General features: G+C 45.9%; 1 protein-coding gene across 10 annotated transcripts in view; it reads right to left on the bottom strand.

The window, feature by feature from the left end:
- Nucleotides 1-25,544, bottom strand: part of CACNA1B (calcium voltage-gated channel subunit alpha1 B) — a 250,421-nt gene that overhangs the window by 110,930 nt on the left and 113,947 nt on the right. For all 10 annotated transcript variants that reach the window (XR_012094909.1, XR_012094910.1, XR_012094908.1 and 7 more), the window contains exons 16-17: nt 5,700-5,817; nt 2,526-2,593 (exon numbers count right to left, since the gene is read on the bottom strand). Coding sequence is in view for 6 of the 10 variants with exons in the window: in XM_073022144.1 (XP_072878245.1) it covers nt 2,526-2,593; nt 5,700-5,817 (186 nt within the window). In the remaining 4 variants the exon portion in view is untranslated. The remainder of the gene's footprint in view (nt 1-2,525; nt 2,594-5,699; nt 5,818-25,544) is intronic.

The following is a 25,544-nucleotide window of genomic DNA, read 5'->3' as shown; positions in this document are numbered from 1 at the left end:
CAGCTAGTAGAGGCTGCAGCCCACCGGGGACTCAGGCAGGGATAGGAGCCACCTGCAGGGGAAGCTGGCAGCTGTGGACACTGGCTAATTTTTTTTTAATTCAATTTTTCTTGAACTTCTAGGCTCAAGCACTCCCAAAGTGCTGGGAGTACAGGTGTGAGCTACCACGTCTGGCCTTCAGCCTGTCTGTACCATGGCCCCTTGAACTTGCCCAGTGAAAGGCAAATCTGTCCCTCCTTTTGTCCCACCCGTCCCCCCAGGAGCATCAGTCACACTTGAACATAGCCAAGAGCAAGGGCAAGAGGCTCTGCACCCATGGCTGAGTCCTGACCCAGCACTGCCCATAAGCACTGCCACCAGGAGGGTGTCCAGTGGGCCACGCACCACCTTTGAGTTTTTCTACCTGGAGCCAGCAGACCACGTCTGTCCCCGTGTCCCCAGCTGTGGCTGTGAGAAGCTCTCCCTGTCTCCCCCACTCCTGGGTGACCACCTGCGGTGCCTGGCCCTGAGCTTCACATGGCTCCTGACCTCAGGGCTGGGCATGTGCGCACGTGCAGGCAGGTGCAGTTTCCTCTGCCCCCTCTGGCCCTGACCCCAAGTCACTAAACAAGACCAACATGCTCAGCACCTGGATTCCGGATCAATGGTTCTAGGCTGAGACCACAGGCCCCAGAAGGGAAGCTACGACTTCCATGTCGTCTATCTGGACTGGAGCCACCACTGTTTCCTCACAATCCTGAAACCCAGACCCACCTGGCTCCCCTGGGAGCCAGCATTCCCAATATTCCCTAAAATGCCCTTGAATCTTCTTTTGGGGCACAACACTGGCAAAAACTAAGTCCCTTGTTAGCTGCCTGCGAATTTCCCTCCACAGAGAAGAGACCTTCAAACCTCAAGCCCAGAGAGGAGGCAAAGCCAGACCCAGCAGGAAACACCCACACCCAGGTCCCTCCTCAAGGATCCGGTTCCATCCTCTGGGGCGGGGACTTCGCCAGTCACTCCAGGGAGTGTTCTAAAGTCCCCCGGAAGGTCTCAAACAAATTCAAGCTTATCCTCACTTCAAAAAGTACATAGTGCTGTAATACTTTTGTGGGAGTATAAGGGAAGGGGATGGTTGAGTCACAACCTTTGGGGCTCTTGGTCAGCCCAGAAAAATGCCCACAGCCAGACACAGACAGGCCCCCAGTGGCCCCAATTCTCGGAGAAGAAATTCCTGAATTAGGCCAGTTACGCAAAAGGGGGCCACCAATGAGGGTACATGTATGTGGACACAGGGCCCCAAGGACACGGCTCTCTGCGTCCTCACGATAGAACTTAAAAGAGACAATGGGGCCCCAGCGCTCCAGTGCAGCCCACCGAGGACAGCTAGGGCCCTCCAAGGCAACCACAGAACCAAGGAGAGCTCTGTGGGTGCTTGGGCTCCCCCAACCCAAGCAGCACAGGCTGAAGACAGGAACAGGCAGAAGCCAGAAACCAGAGCACCAGGGAGGAATCCAGGCCCCCAGGTATAGCCATGGCCCAGGTCTGGAGGCATGGGAGTAAGAAGGCTGAGCAGAAGCAAAGGGAGGCTCAGGTTGCAGCTGGCACACTGCACGGACCATGTCCCCCTCCCGGAGAGCTGGGTGGGGGGAGCAGGGACACCTGCACAGCACTCACTCTTAGAGAAGCTCTGTGGCACACTTGCATCTCTGCTGCCCAGGAACAGAAATCCTGAACCTGCCTCTCTCAGCCCCAGAACAAGGCAGGCATGGAGAGACACTGGACCGGAGTGACAGAGCTGCGTCAGACCCCTAGACGTGCACAGGTGCATGCAGACACCTGTCCAGGGATGGTGCACAGGCAGAAGAGGGCACACGGTGACACGCACACAGAACGGTGCCCACACAGGTACATGCTGATGTACAGAGCATGCACGTGGGACGTTTGCAGCGTGGTTCATGCCAAACCAGAGGCAGCACCACCTCTGCCAGGAGCTAGGGCTTGAGTCAACACACAAGCCTGCGACTCAGATGGCAGGTGGCCACACTACAAGTGTCCAGGGCTGGGGAGAGCATGACCAGGCGGGGGCATGTCATCCGGAGGGATATCACAGAGGGAGATATGTACAATCGCATCCCCCACCAGGTTCAGGGATGAGAGGAATATTAAAATGGCACCCGCTGGGCACTGCCTGAAGCAGCAGCTGTCCCACTGTGGCACAGCTGTGCTGGGACAGGCCACCAGCTGCTCCTCCCGCTCAGACCCCTCCTGCTCCCAGCACACCCTGCCGTTCAGGCCGTTCTTCCTGGTGCTGGCTTCTCTGAGAGCCTGCCTGTCCATCTGCCTTCTGGGCTCTGGCTCTCCCTGCATCCTCAGCTGCAGCCTCCAGCCCCTGAGTGACAGACCAGCCTCTGCCCGCCAGGACCCGAGGTAACGCTCCTGGACAGGGGACACATGAGGCCCTAACCCAGGACCCAGACTCCTCCTGGCTGCGGCCACATTCAAGTGGCATGGGCTGACACCAGCCCCTCCCTGTCCCCACCTACCTTGGTCAGCTCCTGGGCGTTGGCCAGGTTGTCCACAGCGATGGCCAGGAAGACATTCAGCAGAGTGTCTGGTTGGGTCCAGCTGAGGAAGGGAACCTCTGCCCCACACGGCCCCACAGTCACACTGCAGTTTCCCCCATCTCCCCAGATCCCAACCAGCCTCCAGCCTCCTTCCCTTGGCACCTACCAGCTCCCCCAGGCCCCATCCTCAGACACACTCCAGCCCAGCCACTAGGCCCTCCAGCTCCCTGTTCCCTCCTCACCTCCAGCCTCTCTGCCAATCCCTCCTTTGTTCAGCCTCCCATCACCCAGCCTCCCCTCACCCAGCCTCCCCTCACCCAGCCTCCCATCAACCAGCCTCCCCTCATGCCCACCTGAGCCTCTTCCCCCAACCCAGCTCTTTTGGGCTGACTGTGCAGGTGCAAAGCTCAGAGGCTGTGCTGGAGCCATTTGCCTCTGCCTCCTAACAAGGGCCCACGGGCAGCCTGCTGTGCTCCCAACTCCCCAAGCTCCGACCAGCACAAGAAGCCTCCCCACAAACAGCTTCTACTCCACAGGCTCCAGGTGGGGCTCCACTGCCTTCTGGGTCCTGTGAGCAGAGACCACCTCAGACAAACTACGAGCAGGCAAACCCACCCGTGGCCAGCACATGCCGGGTCCCAGGTCCAAGGCCCACAGACGCCACCTAGTGCTACCTTCCCCTCCTTTTCCATTTTCTTTTCCCGCATGGTGTCCTGGGGCCTCTCCCTTGCAGCATCCCCCTCTAGATCACAGCACTCATATCAGGCCATGGAGACGGCAGATGGCATGATCTGGATCCTGGGACTGCACCTTGCTTCAACTGACCCCCGAGGAGCCCAGTGTGAGGTGCTGCCCCACCGTGTAGAAATGAAGCAACCAAGGCCCAGAGAGAAGCACCTGCCACAGGTCCCGGCACAGGCACCACCTGGGGTGGGCAGCCTCCTCCTCAAAGCTTGCGGGACCAGGTCCTTGTCCGGTCACGGTGTTTTTCTTTGCAAAAGGAACTCTTCACCTGTCACTGGAAGCTGCCTTTTCCTGAACGCTCACCTCCCTGCCCCTGCGCAGTTTCCCAGAACCACCCCTGACAGAGTCAGGACCCTGGCTGTGACTCGGATCTGTCCCTCCAGACCCTGGCCATTAGGGGTACCCTCCTGGCCATTTTATCACTCCAGGTTTCTCAGCCCAGGCCCTGCGGCATTTGGGGCTGAGCAATCCTCTGTGGGATGGCAGGCAGCACCCCTGGTCTCCGTCCACTTGAGGCCATCAGCCCCTCCCCGTCAGTGCTGACAACCCAAAGTGACTCAGACAGAGGAAGTTGCCCCCATTAGAACCTTGCACTCCACGTGATCGAGCCGGTTCCACCACAGGCCTGCGACTCACCCTGCCTAGGCTGCAGCCACTCTCCCTGTAGTGCCGGCCTGTGCCAGGCCGAGGAGCAGTTGGCTCTGTACGAGGCCAACAGCAGTGACCCAGGCAGGTCAGGTCCCTCCCTGGCTGGACAGGTACCCCCTCCCTGGGGGTCCAGGGAGCACATATCCCAGGCCAGAGCCTCACAGGCAAGTCCACACAGAGCTCCAGCAGATCCCACAGGGCAGGACATTGAGGCCAGGCTGACACCTCCAGGCACTAGCCACAGCCACCGACACCCTCAGAGGCTTTCATGCCCAGAAAGCAGGACCAAGGGCCATGCCCCTTGGGATCCAGCAGGAGTGACGTGAGTGGATGGGAGGGGGACGCTTGTGGCCAGCATGCCTGGCCTCAGTGTCAGGGTCAGACTCAGCTATGGCGAACCACTGGCCACTGCTCTGTCTCAAGACAGAGGCACCTCCTTCTGGACGCTGGCTGTCCTGTCTGAGGCCTCTGTCCCTCTCTGACAATTGTGGCTGCCTTTCTTTGGTGCCTCCGGTGCCAGCCCCAGGGCCACCCATCTCGAAAGCAGACACTGCCCCCTCCTAGGCTCACACTCAGCTTCCCAGGGAAGCTGGATCCCCCACTCTGTGGACCAGGACCTGAGCTGCAGCCTAAGGACCACCCCGTGACAAACAAGGCTGAGAGAGTGAGCCCCTGCTGGGCCAGCCTAGGAGAGGTGGAGCAAGGAATGAGGAGACAGGGAGGCAGAGACAGGAAAGAAGGTGAAGTGTGCAAGGGCATTGATGGCACCAGCACCAGTGAGGAAGAGACGAGGACGGAGAGACGGGGTGAGTGGCCGTCGTGTGTGAGAAGGTAGAAGGAGAAGCAGAGCCGGGAGACATTGTCTCCAGCTCCTCAGGGTCCTGTAGGGTGTTCTGCCACAACGGTTCTCAAAGTGGGGTCCCCAGACCAGCAACACGGGCTCCCCGGGCAGCCTGTGAGAATGCACATTCTCAGGCCCCAGCCCAGTCCCACTGCCTCTGACACCGTGGGCTAGGGCTGGAATCCAGGCTTACCATCCCTCAGGGGACTGTGATGCTCAGGTGAGTTTGAGAACCAAAGACACTTCTCCTAGGCCTTAACTTCCCACCTCAGCTACAGGGGGACTCACACTCACACTGCTAGTCATAGCCCTCACCCTCACCTGTACCATGAACGCTGCAGTTCTCCCTCCAGATCTTCCTTGGCCCCAGCCCTGTCCCTATCATGGCCCTTGGCTGAGGCAGAGCTCACCACCGGCTGCTGGACTCACCCTGACCCCACAGACCCACCCTCCGACTCAAGGTCCTGAAACAGCCCAACTGTCATCCTCCACAGAAAACCTTTCCTTACATTTCTCTGCAAAGGGGACGGTATCAGCAGGCGGAAGGGCTCCTTTTTAAAGTCCAGTGCCAAAACCTAAACACGCAATTAAATCAAAGTGAAAACAAAAACCCACCTGCCCGGAGTGTGAGGCTCCCCCACTGCTGCTCAGAATCCGTAAGGCCTGCTGCTGGCCGCACCCACCCCCACCTCTGGATACCCCCACACACAGCAGCTCATGCTCCCTCAAGCTGAGTCCCGCAGCCTCCAGACTCCTGCGCTCCAGCCACCTGCAGAATGTTCTCCATCTGCACTCAACTCTGAGAATGCATCTCTCACGTCCATGGCCCCCAGTCCTCCTGGAGGGATCCACGTGCTGGCCATGGGGAAAAGGAGGGCCAAGCACTGACCACCCTCTGCCCCAGCCCCACAGAAGGATACAGTTTCCGAACAGCGTCAGAACAATGAAGTAAAAGGACGAGAACATGCCTTTGCTGACGCCGCCTTGCGATTCGATCCCGTGATACATCACTGCATTCCAGTCCTCTCCTGTCAGGATCTACCAGGATGGAGAGAACACAGGGCAAGCCCCCGTGGCTGCCTTCCCCATACACACGCACCGTCACCCACACAAGTGCATGTGCATCGTCACGTCCACGCGCACCGCCACGTCCACACACGCACATCCAGGCCTTTAGATGCTGCTGCTTCCGAAGGTCTGGGCATCCCAGGGTCCTCCAGAAAAGCTTCCAGAAGGACATGGCTGCAGAACGCGGTCTTAAAAGATGAACATGCTCTAGGGTTTCAGCCAGAAATGAAAAGGGAGCTCCCAACAGGAGAAGGAGGTGGGTAGAGCTGAGGGCAGCAGTGAGCTCAGGCATGGAGGGACGAAGCAGCGCCATCCACGTCACTGTGCCACCGTCAAGAAAGCCGAGGTTCAAAGGGGACTGGGGGCTGCACACGGCCACCCAGCAGAAGCAGAGCCTTATGCTCTCAGTTCCTGCCACTCCACTTGGTGGGTCCGGCCTCACAGCCTGGCTAAATGCAACCCTTGTCCTAGTAGCAAACTCATGTCTCTTTTCTACTTTTATGTTTGGAAACATACAAGAAAATAATAAATACTCGTGTGTCCCCCACCCAAAATGGAAATTCTGCCCCATGTGCAATGATTCCCCTCCCCATGACCAACTGCAATCAACGATCTGACACAGATCCAAGTCTTTTTTCGTCACTTTCTATTTGTTATTTGTGGGTGTTTTTTAATTTGTTTTTTTTTTTTGAGACGGAGTCTCGCTCTGTTGCCCAGGCTGGAGTGCAGTGGCGCGGTCTCGGCTCACTGCAAGCTCCGCCCCCGGGTTCCCGCCATTCTCCTGCCTCAGCCTCCCGAGTAGTGAGACTACAGGCGCCCGCCGCCACGCCCGGCTAATTTTTTGTATTTTTAGTAGAGACGGGGTTTCACCGTGTTAGCCAGGATGATCTGGATCTCCTGACCTCGTGATCCACCTGCCTCAGCCTCCCAAAGTGCTGCAATTACAGGCGTGAGCCACCGTGCCCAGCCATTTTAAATTTTTTTTACCAATACATAATATTTGTACATATTTTAGGGTACTTATGGTATTTTGATACATGCATACAATGTGTAATGATCAAATAGAGTATTCAGCATATCCATCACCTCAAACATTTAGCATTGTGTTGGGAACATCTTAAACCTTTTCTTCTGATTATTTTGAAATAGACAATGTATTGTTGTTAGTTATAGTTACCCTACCATTCTATCAAACACTAGGACTCGCTCCTTCTGTCTAACTATGTTTGTACCCCTTAACCAGCCTCTCTTCATGCCCTCTTCCCACAGCCTTCCCACTTTCTGATAGCCATCATTCTAACCTCTACCTCCAAATCAGCTTTTTTGCTCTCACATCTGAGGGGGAACATGTGAAGTTTGTCTTTCTGTGCCTGGCTTATTTCACTTAACTTAATGACCTCCACTTCTATCCATGTTGCTGCAAATGACAGGATTTCATTCTTTCTGTGGCTGAATAGCACTGTCATATATATACACCATATTTTCTGTATCCTTTCACCTGTTGACAAGCACTTAGGCTGATCCCGTATCTTTGCTACTGTGAATAGTGCTGGCATGAGCATGAGGAGGAAGGCACCACCTCCATGTTCCAACTTCCTTTCCTTTGGATAAACACCCAGCAGTGGGATTTTTGTACTATGGCTCCTCTTGAGGAGCCTCCATACTGTTTCCCAGAGTGGCTGGACTAATTTACACTCCCATCAACAGTGTGACAGAGTTCCCTTCTCTCCATATCCTTGCAGCATTTATTATTTTTTGTCTTTGATAACAGCCACCCCAAATGGGTGAGACGATACCTCACTGTGGTTTGGATTTGTCTTTGCCTGATGATTAGTGATGCTGAGTATTTTTTCATACATCTGTTGGCCATTTGTATGTCTTCTTTTGAGAAATGTCTATTTAGAGCCTTTGCCCACTTTTAAATGTGATTATTTGGTTTTTTTTGCTGTTGTTTGAGTTCCTTGTATATTGTGGATAGTAATCCCTTGCTGGATGAATGGATCCAAGTCTTCAGGGTTCCACTACACATCACACACATACACGTATGTATAAACAGAATACTGCATATGTGCTAAACATGCACAGGAAGGTACAAGACTACACGTCATTCTTCAACTTGCTGTTTTCATTCAACAATACAGCTTTGAGGTTTCTCCATTCTTTTTTTTTTTTTTTTTTTTTTTTTTTTGAGACAGGGTCTTGTTCTGTTTCCCAGGCTGGAGAGCAGTGGTGTGATCTCGGCTCACCGCAACCTCTGCTTTCCAGGCTCAATCAATCCTCACACCTCAGCCTCCTGAGTAGCTGGGTCCACAGGCAGGTGCCACCATGCCCAGCTAATTTTTTGTATGTTTTAGTAGAGATGGGATTTTGCCATGTTGCCCAGGCTGGTCTTGAACCCCTGCGCTCAAGCAATCAGCCCCCTACAGCCTCCCACAGTGCTGAAATTACAGGTGTGAGCCACCACACCCAGCTCTCCACGTTGATACATATAAATATACTTATTTGTGTAAACCATCGCACAATTTTCCATTACCCATTTTCCTTCTCACAGGTACTTTTAGTGGCTTCCCGAAATGTTTATATGTTATATATGTCACCTCGTGCATATGTGAAGCTTCTCTAGAGCTGAAGCTGCCAGATATGTAGACTATGCATACCTTCGCCAACTTCACTAGATGTTTCCAGAATGGTTATCCCAAATTGTATTCCTGCCAGCAGCAGAGGATGGTTCTTCATCAACAACCTCACACCACCCATGGCACTGTCACACCCTTTGATAGTTCCCAATCTGATAAAGATGAAAGGGCTTAAAAGCATTGGCCAGGCATGGTGGCTCACGTCTGTAGTCCCAGCGCTTTGGGAGGCCAAGGTGGGAGAATCACTTGACCCCAGGAGTTCGACACCAGCCTGGGTGACATAGTGGGACCCCATCTCTACAAAAAAAAAAAGAGGCAAGTCAGTGACTTTGAACATTTCTCCTGCCCAAGGACCCTTAGATATCTTCTGTGCCCTGCCTTTCAACCCCCCGGCTCCTATTTCTGATGACTCATCTTTTTCTTACTGACTTTTGAGACTTCCTAATGTATTCTTGTATACACTAATACTCAATCTGCATTATCTATTGTAAATATCTTTAGTCTCCTGTTTGCTTTTATTTTTGTAATTAAAAAAGTTTAACGTAATCAAATATCAGTCTTATCAGTCTGCTCCTTTATGTTTTCTGCTTTTTGCATCTTAAGAAATTCGTCTCCATCCAAGGTCATAAAGATATTTTCACTACACACACACACAGCCGGGAGAGATGGCTCACACCTGTAATCCCAACACTTTGGAGATAGAGACCAGCCTGAACAACAGAGCGAGACCCTGTTTCAAAAAAATTTTTTTAATGAGCCAGGTGTGGTAGTGTGCACGTGTAGTCCCAGCTACTCAGAAGGCTGAGGCAGGAGGATCACTTGAGCCAGTTGTGTGAGCTATGATCATGACACTGCACTCCAGCCTTAGCAATAGAGCAAGACCCCAACTCCATTTAAAAAAAGAAATTCGGAGATGGGGTCTTGCTCTATTGTCAAGGCTAGAGTGCAGTGCCACAATCACAAGACCCCATCTCCATTAAAAAAAAAAGAAATTCGGGCCAGGTGCAGTGGCTCACATTTGTAATCCCAGCACTTCGGGAGGCCAAGGCAGATGGATCACAAGTTCAAGACCAGCCTGGCCAACACAGTGAAACCCCGTCTACTAAAAATACAAAAATTAGCTGGGCGTGGTGGCAGGTGCCTGTAATCCCAGATACTCGAGAGGCTGAAGCAGGAAAATCGCTTGAACCCAGCAGGCGGAGGTTACGGTGAGCCAAGATCGCACCACTGCACTCCAGCCTGGGCAGCAGAGCTAGATTCCATTTCAAAAAAAGAAGACAAGAAAAGAAAAGAAATTCCTCTCCATCCAAGATCATAAAGATATTTTCATTATATATATATATTTTTTTTATTTATTTATTTTCTTCTAAAGACTGGTCTTGCTCTGTTGCCGAGGCTGCAGTGGCACAATCCTAGCTCACTGTAACCTCAAATTCCTGGCCTCAAGTAATTCTCCTGTCTCAGCCTCTCAAGTAGCTTGGACTACAGGGGTGCACTATCAGCTATTTTTTTTTTTTTTTTTTGGAGGTGGGCTCTCATTATGTTGCCCAGGCTGATCTTGAACTTACATCCTCAAGCGATACTCCCACCTCAGTCTCCCAAAGCACTGGGATTATAGGCATGAGCCACCATGTCTGGTCTCTTACCCTTTAAATCATTTTCAAGCTTGATATTTTACATTTAGGTTTCTAATCCAACTGAAGTTTTGTGTATGCATGGAGATGATGATCCAATTTTTTTCATATGGAAAGCCAATTTTCCCAGACCCAAATTTTTGAATAGTCCATCCTTCCTCCATTGATTTCCAATGACATCTTTCTCATATAACCAACTTTCTATATATGTTTGGAATGTTTCCGGGTTCTCTGGTCTGTTCTTTTGATATTTCATTTTTACGTATACCACACTATTTTCATTACCGTAGCTTTATAAAAAGTCATGATATATGGTAGGACAAATTTCTTCTTCCTGAATTGTCTTTTCTTGGACTTTTACTCTTCCATATAATCAATATGCTGAATTCCAAGAGCAGTACCATTGGAATTTGGATCAGGATTGCATCAATTCATAAATTAAATTGGGGAGAACTGACATCATCATTTTAAGACTTCCCACTTATAAACATATCTGTGCAAGCATTCAGCTCCTTAGGGCCTTGAATGACATTTCCTAATTACTGTAACAAAAGTCTTGCATAATTTTAGTTAGATTTATTTCTGGGCACCTGGAAGTTTTGTTACTACTGTGAATGAGACTTTTCTTTTAAATTGAATTTTCTAATTGAATAATGTTATTATATAGAAAAGCTATATTTTTGTACATTTATTCTGTGTTCAGCAACACTGATGAATTTTCTTATTATATTTAATATATTATCTGGGATTTTCTATAACAAATAATCACAACATTTGCAAATAATAGCATTTTTCCATTCCTTTCTGGTCATTTTACTTCTTTTTTCTTACTACATTAGCTTCAACTGCTTGAATATTAGGCATCCTGATTTTTCTTTTAACAATACTTCTAATCTTTTACTATTATCTATGATCCTTGCTACGGTCTCTTTTAAATAACAGCGCTATTGGGATATAATTCACCCATTTAAGGTGTGTAATTCAGTAGTTTTTAGTATATTCACAAATATGTGTCACCATTGTCACAGTCCATTTCAGAACATTTTCATCCCCTCAAAAAAAGAAACTCATACCCATTAGCTATCACCCATTCTGGTTGTAGGTTTTTTGTAGACACTCTTTAGCAGATTTTTTTAAACTCCTGTCAATTCTTAGTATGATTTTTTTTTTATCGTGAATGAAAGTTGACTTTTATCAACGTTTCAAGTTTCTGCATCTATCACACATGCTCTCTTTTAACTTGTAGAGATTAGGAATTACACTGACAATTTCTTGTATTGCTTGTGTTTCTTATACTACTAGAATGAACACAGCTTAGCTATGAGGTTCTTTTTAAATACATTCAGCTGATTTGATTTTTATATAGATTTTAGATTATTTGCAGACATTTGTGATGCAGATTAAAAAAACACCAAAATAACAAGACTGTAAAAAGCATGTTTTTAAGGAGACACATGAAGTAGATAATTATATAGCAAGACCAAGGGGAAAAAAAGCACAAATAAAAATTATAACACAAAAGGGGGGTCATAACATAGGAAAAAGAGATTTTTTAAATTACAGAAGAATATTATGGCAGCTTTATGCCATGAGATTTGAATGAATCTACTTTCACTGGGCAGACATTAGCGTGCCTGCCGTGTTGGGCGATATTCAGGTGCTTAGGATGGTCAGTGGATAAAACAAAGACCCTGCCCCACAGAGCTTGCGTTCTGATCTGCATTTTACCTTAAATTGTCCTTGCATGGCTTTGGTGTCAAGGTTGTACTAGCCTCATGAAATGATTTCTTCCCTTCTCTGAAATTGTTTAAGTCAAATAGTTATTATTTCTTCTTGAAAGGCTTGGTGAAACTCGCCTTACAACTGACTGGGCCCCAAGCAGGAGGCAGAAAGATAGGAAGAAAATTTTGACTATCGGTTAAATTTCTTTTATAGTTATGAAATGTCCAGGTTTTCAAAATTTCTTCTTGAGCTAATTTAATCAACTTAATATCTTCCTATAAAAATGCATGTTTTGGCCAGGCGCGGTGGCTCACGCCTGTAATCCCAGCACTTTGGGAGGCCGAGGTGGGCCAATCACGAGGTCAGGAGATCAAGACCATCCTGGCTAACACAGTGAAACTCCATCTCTACTAAAAATACAAAAAATTAGCCAGGCATGGTGGCAGGCGCCTATAGTACCAGCTACTCGGGAGGCTGAGGCAGGAGAATGGCGTGAATGCGGGAGGTGGAGTTTGCAGTGAGCCAAGATCGCGCCACTGCTCTCCAGCCTGGGCGACAGAGCAAGACTCCGTCTCAAAAAAAAAAAAAAAAAAGCATGATGTTTCATCTACACTTCAATCTTATGGCATAAAGTTGCCATAATATTCTTTTGGAATTAAAAAAAAATCTCCTTTTCCTATAGTTACAACTCCCTTTTGGGTTTCATTTTTTATTTGTGCTTTTTTTCCTTGGTCACTTCATTCAATTATCTATTTCATGAGTCTCCTTAAGAACATGCTTGTTATCTTGGTGTTTCAGTGATCTGCATAACAAATGTCTACTCTTAGCATCATCTGTTTTCAATTTTTCTTTGGTTTATTATTCCTCCTTCTGGATTCTTCATATGAGTACTTGTTAAGCCAGGCTCTGTGGTTCATGCCTGCATTACCAGCACTTTACGAGGCTGAGGTGGGAGGATAGCTTGAGTCCACTGAGTTTGAGACCAGCCTGGGCAACATAGTGAGACCATGTCTCTACAAAAAATAGAATTAGCTGGGCATGGTGGTGTGTGCCTATGGTGCCAGCTACTTGGGAGACTGAGGTGGAAGGACCACTTGAACCCAGTTCGGGGCTGCAGTGCCCAGGTGACACAGCAAGACGCTTTTTTGTTTTTCTCTTTTTTTTTTTTTTTTTTTTTTTTTTTTTTTTGAGACGGAGTCTCGCTCTGTCGCCCAGGCTGGAGTGCAGTGGCGCAATCTCGGCTCACTGCAAGCTCCGCCCCCCGGGTTCACGCCATTCTCCTACCTCAGCCTCCCCAGTAGCTGGGACTACAGGCGCCCGCCACTGCGCCCGGCTAATTTTTTTCTATTTTTTAGTAGAGACGGGGTTTCACCATGGTCTCGATCTCCTGACCTTGTGATCCGCCCGCCTCGGCCTCCCAAAGTGCTGGGATTACAGGCGTGAGCCACCGCGCCCGGCCTTGTTTTTCTCTTAAGAGTACTTGTTTATTTTTTATCCTTTTTTTCCTGATAGCTGCATTAAGATTATAAGTTTTCCTTTAAGTATTGTTTCAGGTTCCCCTTACAAGTTGTGATACTGTTCAGTTCTAAATAATCTGTAATAGCCATCACGATTTCTGATTTCCTCTTTACTCCCAAATCCTTCAACTTACAAATATGAGAAAGCTATTAAATGACTTTTTATTAACGGTGCCTGTTTATCTAAATGATATCAAAGTTGTGCTCTGCAGGATAGCAATTTTTTTTTTTTTTTTTTTGAGTTGGAGTCTCACTCTGTCACCCAAGCTGGAGTATAGTAGCATGATCTTGGCTCACTACAACCTCCACCTCCCAGGTTCGAGTGATTCTCCTGCCTCAACCTCCAGAGTAGCTGGGATTACAGGCACCTACCACCACACCTGGCTAAATTTTGTATTTTTAGTAGATATGGGGTCTCGCCATTTTGATTTCACCACACCAGGCTGGTCTCAAACTATGGACCTCAGGTGATCTGCCCACTTCGGCCTCCCAAAGTGCTGGGATTACAGGGGTGAGGTACTGCGCCCAGCTGGACAGTAATTAATACTCATTGAAGTTTCTTGAGTGACCTAATAAACGGTCAACGTCTGCAAATGTTCCTTGTGCCCCAAATAATGAATATTCTATTCGCTATCTGTTGGGTACAGTTCTGTATGTGACAACTGGTTCATGTTTTTAGATTCTTTCTAATCTTTTGTCAGTTTCATCCTTCAGTTTGACAGAGACATGTTATAAATCTCTTATAAGATGGTAAAGTTTTTATTTCTCCTTGTAATTCTGTCTGTTTTTGGTCAATGTTCTGAGGCCAGGTTGTTAGGTCCTGCAAGTTCATGCCCTGCAGTGTGTTCCTTCTGGCAGCATCCTCTGTTCATCATGTAATATGCCCCTTTATTCTCATCCATCCTCTTTTTACCTCTTTTGGCTGACATTAATACATCAGCTTTCTTTTGTTTTGTTTCTTGAGATGGCGGAGTCTCGCTCTGTTGCCCAGGCTGGAGTGTAGTGGCGTGATCTCAGCTCACTGCCTCCCAGGTTCAGGCGATTCTCCCACCTCAGCACCACCACACCCAGCTAATTTTTCATATTTTTAGTAAAGACAGTGTTTCATCATGTAGGCCAGCGGGTCTCGAACTCCTGACCTCAAGTGATCCGCCCACCTTGGCCTCCCAAAGTGCTGGGATTACAGGCATGAGCCACCATGCCCGGCCTACACCGGCTTTCTTTTGGTCAATGTTTAATTAGTTCATCTTTTCATATCCCCTTATTTTTTAATTGCACAATATTTTAAACACTCCAAAAGATGCAATGAATAATTTAACTAACCTCTGTGTATCCACTACCCAGCTTAAGAAATAAAACATCAAAATGTGGCCAGAACTCCCCAGTCTCATTCCTCTTCCTCTCCCCACCTCCCAGCAACTCCCACCCCACCACCAGGAACACCGTGTCCTGAATTTGGTGCTCATCATTCCTGTGCAAGCGTTTATATGTTTACTACATCCATATCATAAACAGTATATGATACTGTTTTGCACATCGTTCATCCTTAAATAGTATCATACGCTATAAACACACTTAGTTCTAGGGCACTCATCTTCCCTTCTGCACAAACTGATCACACTTCTCTTATCCATTTTCCTGATGGTGAACATGTAGGTGATTTTCAGGTTTTTGTTATTACAAATAATGCTGCTAGAATGGCTTTACATGTTTCCTGGTGCACTTGGGCAAGAAACTTTCCAGGGCATGTATCTGGCAGGAACTGCTTGTGCCAATTCCAGTGGACAGGATACAATGAATTACTCTTCAGAGTGGCTCTACCAACCCACCAACAGCATAAAGAAACCCTAATTTCTCCACTTCTTCTCTAAATCTTGTTAGATGTCTTAATTTTGGCTAAACTGACAGGTGGAAACAGTTGTTTCATTGAGGGTTTAATTTGCATTTCCCTGACTGCAGTAAAGTTGATCATAGCTTCTTCTCCTGTGAGTTACTTGTTTTTATCCTTTGTTCTTTCATACTATATTATTTGTCTTTTAATCTATCTAGAATTGATTTTCATACTTGGTACCAAGTAGGAATCCAATTTCATGTTTTTCTATGTAGATACCATCTGCAATGACAGCACTTGAGTTTTCTGTGTATATTTCATTTGTAAATAATGACATTTTTCTTTCTTGTCAAACCTGAGAATTTTTATTTCATTTTTTCTTGTTCTACTGGCTAAGACCCCTGATACTAACGTAATCTGCTAAGCGTTTTTATTTCGAAGGAGTGTTAGGTCTTACTTTAAAAAAAAACTATCACGGACATTTGAAGCATACACAGAGTGGAGTACAATGAGCCCTACGTGCCCATCACCCAGTTTCAGTCATCAGCAATGTCTGCAATCTCATCTCCGCTCCTCTCACCTCTGGCTGACTGTGCTTGTGCTAGAGTTCCAATGCTTTCTCTGATCGTACAGGGTTTGTATCCACCTTAATCTGTTAGTGTGACAAATTACATTCATAGGTTTTCTAATGTTGAATTATCTTGCATTTCTAGGAAAAGTTATAGTCAATTACAAAAATAATTTTTAAGAATATCTAGATTTGATTAGTGATGGTTTCCCCTGGATGCTTTGCTTCTGGGTTTGTAGAAGTGATCTGTATTTTTCTTTTCTGATAGTGTCCTAGTTTCGTTTTTTTCATTATCAAGGTTATTCTAGTTTCATACAATGAGTGGTGAGCTATCCCTTTTTATATTCTGTGGAGGAGTCTGTATAAAATTGGAATAACTTCTTAAATAGCAGAATTCACGCATCATACTATCTGAATTTGGTAACTTGAGTAAGAGATTTTTAATTATTAAATTTTTAAAAATTTTTTATTTCAATAGATTTTGGGAGAACAGGTGGTGTTTGGTTATATGACTAAGTTCTTTAGTGATGATCTCCGAAATTTTGGTGCACTCATCACCCAAGCAGCATACACTGTAGCTTTTTATTCCTCATCCCCCTCCCACCCTTTCCCCAAAGTCCCTAAAGTCCACTGTATCATTCTCATGGCTTTGTATCCTCATAACTCAGCTCCCACTTATGAGTGAGAACATGCAATGTTTGGGTTTCCATTCCTGACTTACTTCACTTACAACAGTAGTTTCTGATTCCATCCAGGTTGTTGCAAATGCCATTATTTCACTCTTTTTTATTGCTGGGTAGTATCTATAATATATTGGTATACACTACATTTTCCACTCATTGACCAATAGGCATCTGGGTTGGTTCTGTGTTTTTGCAATTCCAAATTGTGCCGCTATAAACATGCATATGCAAGTATTCTTTTTCATATAATGATTTCTTTTCCTCTGAGTAGATATCTAGAAGTGGGATTGCTGATCAAATGGTAGATATACTTTTAGTTCTTTAAGGAATCTCCACATTGTTTTCCATAGCGGTTATATTAATTTACATTCTCATCAAGAGCGTAAAAGTGTCCCCTTTTCACCACATCCACACCAATATCTACTATTTTTCGATTTTTTTATTATGGGCATTCTTGCAGGAGTGAGGTGGCATCTCACTGTGGTTTTTATTTGCATTACCCTGATCATTAATGATGTTAAGTATTTTTCCATATGTTTTTGTATATCTTCTTTTGAGAATTGTCTATTCATGTCCTTAGCTCACTTTTTAATAAGATTGTTTTTTTCTTGCTAATTTGAGTTCTTTGTAGATTCTGGATGTTGGTCCTTTGTCAAATGTACAGATTGTGAAAATTTTCTCCCACTTTGTGGGTTGCCTGTTTGATTATTTCTTTTGCTGTGCAGAAGTGTTTTAGTTTAATTAAGTCTCATCTATTTATCTTTGTTTTTGTTGCATCTGCTTTCAGTCAAGAAGTCTTTGCCTAGCCAAAGTCTAGAAGGATTTTTTTCTGATGTTATCTTTATAATTGTTATGGTTTCGGCTCTTAGATTAAGTCTTTGACCCATCTTGAGTTGATTTTTGTATAAGGTGAGAGATGAGGATCCAGTTTCATTCTCCTACATGTGGCTTGCCAATTATCACAGCACCATTTGTTGAATAGGGTGTCCTTTCCCCACTTTATGTTTTTGTTTGCTTTGTCGAAGATCAGTTGGCTGTAAGTATTTGGATTGATTTCTGGGTTCTCTATTCTGTTCCATTGGTCTATGTACCTATTTTTATACCAGTATCAAGATGTTTTGGTGACTATGACCTTATATCGTAGTTTGAAGTTGGGTAACGAAGCCTCTAGCTTTGTTCTTTTTATTTTTATTTTTTTATTTTTTTATTTTTTGAGATGGAGTCTCACTCTTGTCACCCAGACTGGAGTGCAACGGATGGTGCAATCTTGGCTCACTGCAACTTCCGCCTCCTGAGTTTAAATGATTCTTCTGCCTTAGCCTCCCAAGTAGCTGGGATTACAGGCACAAGCCACCACATCCGGCTAATTTGTGTATTTTCTTAAATAGGGATGGGGTTTCACCATGTTGGTCAAGCTGGTCTCAAACTCCTGACCTCAGGTAACCTGCCTGCCTTGGCCTCCCAAAGCACTGGGATTACAGGCATGAGCCACTGCACCTGGCCTTTTGTGCTCAGTCTTGCTTTGGCTATGCAGGCTCTTTGTTAGTTCCATCTGAATTTTAGGATTTTTTTTCTAGTTACGTGAAGAATGATGGTAGTATTTTGACGGGAATTGCATTGAATTTGTAGATTGCTTTTGGCAGTATGGTCATTTTCACAATATTGATTCTACCCATACATGAGCATGGGATGTGTTTCCATTTGTTTGTGTTGTCTGTGATGTCTTTCAGCAGTATTTTGTCGTTTTCCTTGTAGAGGTCTTTCATCTCCTTGGTTAGGAACATTCCTAAGTATTTATTTTATTTTTTGCAGCTCCTGTAAATGGGGTTGAGTTCTCTATCTGATTCTCAGCTTGATCGCTGTTAATGTATAAAAGAGCAAAAGAGTTACTGATTTGTGTACATTAATTTTGTATCCTGAAACCTTGCTGAATTATTTTATCAGTTCTAGGAGCTTTTTGGAAAAGTCTTTCGGGTTTTCAACATAAATAATCCTATCATCGGCAAACAAACAGCGACAGTTTGACTTCCTATTTACCGACTTGGATGCCCTTTCTTTCTTTCTCTTGTCTGACTGCTCCAGCTAGGACTTCCAGTACTATGCTGAAGAGTGGTAAGAGTGGGCATCCTTGTCTTATTCCAGTTCTTGGGGGAATGCTTTCAAACTTTTCCTAGTTCAGTATTATGTTGGCTGTGGGTCTGTCACAGGTGGCTTTTATTACATTAAGGTATGTCTCGTGTATGCTGATTTTGCTGAGAGCTTAATCATAAAGCGATGCTGCATTTTGCTGAATGCTTTTTCCGCATCTATTGAGATGATCATGGGATTTTGGTTTTTAATTCTGTTTATGTGGTGTTATCATATTTATTGACTTGCATATGTTTAACCATCCCTGCATTCCTGGTATGAAACCCACATGATCACGGTGGATTATCTTTTTGATATGCTGTCAGATTCGGTTAGCTAGTATTTTGTTGAGGATTTCTGCATCTATGCTCATCAGGCATACTGGTCTGTAGTTTTCTTTTTTGGTTATGTCCTTCCCTGGTTTTGGTAGTAGGGTGATATTGGCTCATAAAATGATTAAGGGAGAATTCCCTCTTTCTCTACCTCGTGGAATAGTGTCAATAGGATTGGTACCGATTCTTCTTTGAATGTCTGATGGAATTCTGTTGTGAATCCATCTGGTCCTGGACTTTATTTTGTTCTTAATTTTTTTATTACTATTTCAATCTCGCTACTCGTTATTGGTCTGTTCAGGGTATCTAATTCTCCCTGATTTAAGTTAGGATGGTTGTATCTTTTCAGGAGTTTATCCATCTCCTCTAGGTTTTCTAGTTTATGTGCATAAAGGTGTTCATAGTAGCTTTGAATAATCTTTTATATTTCTGTTATCAGTAGTAATATCTCCCCTTTCATTTCTAATTGAGCTTATATTTAGATCTTCTCTCTTATTTCATTGGTTAACCTCGCTAATAGTCTATCAATTTTATTTATCTTTTCAAAGAATCAGCTTTTCGTTCAATTTATTTTTTGTAATTTTTTTGTTTCAATTTCACTTAGTTCTGCTCTGATTTTCATTACTTTTCTTCTGGTGGGTTTGAGTTTGGATTGTTCTTGTTTCTTCAGTTGTGTGAGACATGACCTTAGATTGTCTGTTTGTGCTCTTTCAGTCTTTCTGATGTAGGCATTTAAGGCTATGAACTTTCCTCTTAGCACTGCCTTTGCTGTATCCCAGAGGTTTTGATAGGTTGTGTCACTATTACTGTTCAGTTCAAAGATTTTTTTAAATTTCCATCTTGATTTCATTGTTGACCCAACAATCAAACAAGAGCAGGTTGTTCAATTTCCATGTATTTGCATGGTTTTGTGGATGCCTTTGGAGTTGATTTCCAACTTTATTCCACTGTGGTCTGAGAGAGTACTTGGTATCATTTAGATTTTTTTAAATTTCCTGAGACTTGTTTTGTGGCCTATCATATGGTCCATCTTGGAGAATGTTCCATGTACTGATGAATAGAATGCATATTCTGCAGTTGTTGGGTAGAATGCTCTGTTAAGTCCATTTGTTGTAGGGTATAGTTTAAGTTCATTCCTTCTCTGTTGACTGTCTCGATGACCTGGCTAGTGCTGTCAGTGGAGTATCAAAGTCCCCCGCTATTACTGTGTTGCCGTCTACCTCATTTCCTAGGTCTAGTAGTAATTGTTTTATAAATGTTAGAGCTTCAGTGTTAGGTGCATATATATTGAGGATTATTATATTTTCCTGTTGGACAAGGCTTTTTATCATTATATAATGTCCCTCTTAGTCTTTTTTAACTGCTGTTGCTTTAAAGTCTGTTTTGTCTGATGAAAGAATGGCTATTCCTCCTGTTTGCTTTAGTCTTCATCTGCACATGAAATATTTTTCCACCCCTTTAGGTTTATGTAAGTCCTTATGTGTTAGGTGAGTCTCCTGAAGACAGCAGAAACATGGTTGGTGAATTCTTATCCATTCCGCCATTCTGTATCTTTTAAGTGGAGCATTTAGATCATTTGCATTCAACATTAATATTGAGATGTGAGATACTATCTTATTCATTGTGCTATTTGTTGCCTGAATACCATGGTGTTTTTTCATTGTTATTGTTATATAGGTCCTGTTGGATTTATGCCTTAAGGAGGTTCTATTTTTGTGTATTTCAAATATATTTTTCAAGACTTAGAGCTTCTTTTAGCAGTTCTTACAGTGCTGGCTTGGTAGTGGTGAATTCTCTCAGCATTTGTCTGTAAAAGATTGTATCATTCCTTCATTTATGAGGCTTAATTTCACTGGACACAAAATTCTTGGCTGATAATTGTTTAAGGAGACTAAAGATAGGACCCTAACCAATCTCTTCTGGCTTGTAGGGTTTCTGTTGAGAAATCATCTGTTAATTTCATAGGTTTTCCTTTATAGGTTACCTGATGTTTATGCCTCACAGCTCTTAAGATTTTCCTTGAACTTGACTTTAGATAATCTGATAACTATGTGCCCAGGTGATGAATTTTTCTGCAATGAATTTTTGCAATGAATATCCCAGGTGTGTTTTGAGTTCTTGTGTTTGGATGTCTAGATCTCTAGCAAGGCTAGGGAAGTTTTCCTCAATTATTCACTCAATATGTTTTCCTAACTTTTAGATTTCTCTTCCTCCTCAGGTACACCAATTATTCTTAGGTTTAGACACTTAACATAGTCTCATACTTCTTGGAGGCTTCATTTTTTGAAATTCTTCTATCTTCGATGGATAGGGTTAATTCAAAAGCCTTTGCTTTGAGCTCTGAAGTTCTTTCTTCAGCTTGTTCAACTCTATTGCTGAAACTTTCCAGTGCATTTTGCATTTCTCTAAGTGTGTCCTTGATTTTCAGAAATTGTGATTTTTTTATGCTATTTCACTGAAGAATTTTCCTTTCATAACCTGTATCATGTTTTTGATTTCTTTAAGTTGAATTTCACCTTTCTCTAGTACCTCCTTGATTAGCTTAATAATGGACCTTCAGAATTCTTTTTCCTACAATTCAGAGATTTCATTTTGGGTTTGGATCCATTGCTGGTGAGCTGGTGTGATCCTCTGGGGGTGTTTAAGAACCTTGTTTTGTCATATTACCAGAATTTTTTTCCTGGTTCCTTATCATTTGGAACCAGAGGGAAGATCTGGGACTCAAGGGCCTCTGTTCATATTCTCTTATCCCATGGGGGTGCTCCCTTGAGGTGGTGTTCTCCCCCTACCCCTAGGAATGGGGCTTCCTGACAGCCAAACTGCAATGATTGACTGTTTTTGTTCTTGTGGGTCTACCCACCCAGTGGAGCTACCAGGCTTCAGGCTGGTACTGGGGAGTGTCTGTGAAGGGTCTTGTGATGTGATCCATCTTCAGGTCTTTCAGCAGTGGTTACCAGCACCTGCTCTGGTGGGGGTAGCAGAGGAGTGAAATGGACTCTGTGAGAGTCCTTGGTTGTAATTTTGTTTAGTGTGCTGGTTTTCTATTGGCTGGCTCTCCAGCCAGGAGGTGGCGCTTTCAAGACAGCATCAGTCGAGGTACTGTAGAGAGGATGCAAATTTGCCCTAAGGTAGCCTAATTAAGTATTCAGATTTCTCAGGGGTGGGCAGGACCACAGCGCCCTCAGGAGATTATAACCTTTGTCTTTGGCCATCAGGGTGGGTAAAGAAAGACCATCAGGTGGGGGCAGGAATAGGGTGTCTGAGCTCAGACTCTCCTTGGGCGGGGCTTGCTGTGGCTGCTGTGAGGGGTGGGGGTGTGGTTCTCAGTACAATGGGGTCATGTTCCCAGGAGGATTAAGGTCGTTAGTCATACAGGTCCCCGAGAAGGCCAGCAGTCACAGGCCTCACCCCACTCCCACTCAGCCTACAGTCCAAAAGGCCGGTCTCACTCCTACCGTTCCCACCCCCAACAGCACTGAGTCTATTTCCAGGCAGCCAGTGCCCAGAGCTGAGAGCTTGCCCCAGACCATCAGCCTCCGCACTGAGAAAGTAAGCAGACTCAGTTTTTTGACCTCTCGGGGGGTCTGCAGAGGTGATACAGTTCCTTCAAAGAGTCTGTGGATTCTCAGCTTTCTTATGTTCCTGTAGTAGTTCTTGGAGCAAAAGTTCATGATGTGAGTCTCCACACGCTGCTCTGTCTGTCCGAGCAGGAGCTGCAAGCTAGTCCTGCCTCCTACCTGCCATCGTAATCCGATTCTGATTTAATTATTCAATTTCTGAAATGGTTCCATTTCCTGTTTTTTCTTCGGTTAATTTCTTCTTGGGTAAGTGGAAAAATACATTAGTATTTTTTATTCTAAATCATCTACTTTACTAAATGTATAAGCCTTTGTAGTGCTTTCAACTGATCTGGGTGGGGGGGGGTGGTAATTCATTCCTATTTGTGTCTGAAAGTATCTTTAGCTCTGCCCTCACACTTAAACCACAGCTCTCTGGATTCAGAATTCTTGGCAAATAGTGACTGTACCCCAATGTTTCCGTTACTTCTCCATGACGCTCTGGTATGCATGCTCGTAAGACGTCGGCCATCAGACTTTTTTTTTTTTTTTTTAGGAAATCTGTTTTTCTAGGACAGCATTTAAGATTTTCTTGAGATCACAATTTGTCTAGGTCTGGAATTATCTGTTTATCTTGCTTGGCCACCTGAGCACACATTCTCCAGGACTCCCTCAAGAGGGGCACTGACCACCCTCTCTTTCGCACCTCACATGGGCACCTCCACTCCAGCCCACCCTCACTTCCTTCTCTCCAGGAAGCCTCATGACCTCATCTCCACGCCCAGCTGGCTCGGTCTCGCAGCATCCTCCAGCTCACCCATGCTCTCTCTGATCATGTCCAGTGTACAGTTCACTCTACTTCTAAAATGTAAATAGCTATATATTTCATTTCTAGGATTTGATTAGGTCTTTTCTTTGTTCTTAGGTGCCTTTCTACATAATTTTGTGTTTAACTGGTTCTCCCTTTACCCCTTGGAGGATGTTAGGCATATTCAGTTTAAAGTCATCTGTGTTTGTTCTGTCATTTCTTTTTCTTTGGGAGTGATTACGCCTTCTGACTGTAGATGCTGCTGGCACTGTCTGGGATGCTGACTGTTCCCAGCCCTCAGTTTGCACATTCACCATGAGCACAGCTGAAGCTGCTTTCTTCCCACTCACATGCCCTCCCTGCCCCACTCCCAACCTCATTCAGAAGCAGGGGCTCCCACCCTGGGATCTCAGGACCCTGGTCCAGATTCACCTGTGGGAATTACAGGCCTAGCCACCAGTCGGCTCTGCCCTGCAGCCTTCCTGGTCTCCGCCAGCTGAACAAGCCCTCACCCCTCCTCAGCCTCCTCCAAAGGGCCCAGGCACCTCCCCCAGTGCTTAGAGGGGGCTGAGCCACACCTGCACACTTCTGCTGCCATGGGACTCTAAGACTCCCAAGCCCATCTGCCATTCTCAGGCCGTGTCCTGGTGCCCGGGTCTCTGCTGTCTCTCACCACTGTATGTTCTATTCCATTTCTATTCCTCAGAGATTTTGTTTTTACTTGTCTAGGTCCTCTTAATTTCTAAGTGTATTTTTTTATCTTATTGCTGTGTTTAGAGCAAGGGGCATGTAATGTCTGAATCAGAGCATTATCTGATCAGAAAAGTCCACTTTCCTCCCAACTTTGACTTCTCTCCCTCATCACACTCAGGTCTTTTCTTGTAACAAACACAGCAAAGTATGGCTGTGGTCATGTGCCACGCAACCCTCCTGGCATGGAGCCCCTCCCTGCAACAGCTTCTACAGGGCAAAGCCTCAGCCTGGCCCCCCCCACACCTGGAGTTTCCTGTCCCACCCCTGCCACCTTCTTGCCACCCCAGACACTCCTCACATTTTGGCTGCTTTGCTGGAAATGCGCTCCTCCCAGTTTCCCTTGCCTGACATTCAGGACTCTACAGGCAGCTCCAGGCCTGTGACCTCCCCATCGTGCGGCTTGGAGACCATCCACTTCTGTCCCAGCGGCTGACATAGGTCCTGTCACCAAGAGTTCAAAAAACATCTGGGAGACCAAAGTCTGGAAGTCACTGGCCTGTGAGCAGCCAAGGCTTTCAAGTCAGAGAGAGGGAGGACAGTCGGAGGCTGACAAGTGCCCCCGACTCAAGGAATCAGAGGAGAGGAGAAGAGGCAGCAACTCAAACATGAGACCAGAGAGGAAGAAGGGATGACAACAGCAAGGCCCTGACAGGCCTGAAGCAGATGCGCCTCTGGGAGAAGAGTTAGCTCTACCTGGCAGTGACTAGGAGCTGACAGGCCATAGGCTCCAGCCTAGCAGGGTGAGGGTGAGTGGGAAGATGTGAGAAAGGGGACCGTCGTGGAGGCCCGTGGTGCAAATTAGGACAGAACTCCTCTTTCAGCCAACCGTCTAATTTGGTCTGAATGGTCTGCTGGCAAGACTTCCTCCCTTTGAGAGAACGGGACCGAAAGGGCCCCTCTCTTCACACAGGTCGCAGGCTCCAGCCCTGACCAAAGGTAGTAGGACCAGCAGCCCCAGAAGCCAGGGAGCCAAGCTGAGCCCCTGGCCTGGAGCAAACACAGACTGTTGGGCCTCCCTAAGAGGCATCACAGGCAAGACAACAGAGGCCATCCTGTTCAGTCTCAGACGTGGCATCCAAGTATGTTTCATGGGACAGCAGTGCAAGGCATTCTCCCATCAGTAAGACCAGTCATGGGCAGGATTGTGGGGCCGCACCCTATGAAAGGGGAGAGTACCCAACCAATAAAGTCCTCAAAAGGGAACCCTCCAAGAGAGCAGAGGCTGCGTGAGCCAACAAAGTCTCTGTCGTAGAGAAATGGGGCCCCAGCCCCCACTTCCCAAGGAGCTGAGGGGGGCAGTTTTCCAGATACAGACGAGAACTGAGGGGGTCAATGGGATCTGAGATAGTAGCGAGAGAAGTTTAGGGAGTGCTTTGTTTTTTGTTCTCGGAGGATAAAATACAGAAATGCATGCAAGTCTCAGGAGCCAAGAGATAAACTGGTGGCTTGAAGCCCAGCTGGGCCCCCAGGGAACTATACTTGCTCCCTACGGTGCTGCCACAGAATCCAGTTTTCTTCACCATAGGGGC

The sequence above is a fragment of the Chlorocebus sabaeus genome, chromosome 12 (genome assembly GCF_047675955.1).
Source record: "Chlorocebus sabaeus isolate Y175 chromosome 12, mChlSab1.0.hap1, whole genome shotgun sequence".
Taxonomy (NCBI): domain Eukaryota; kingdom Metazoa; phylum Chordata; class Mammalia; order Primates; family Cercopithecidae; genus Chlorocebus; species Chlorocebus sabaeus.
The sequence above is the reverse complement of the archived record's forward strand: the minus strand, read 5'-3'. Positions and strand labels throughout refer to the sequence as shown.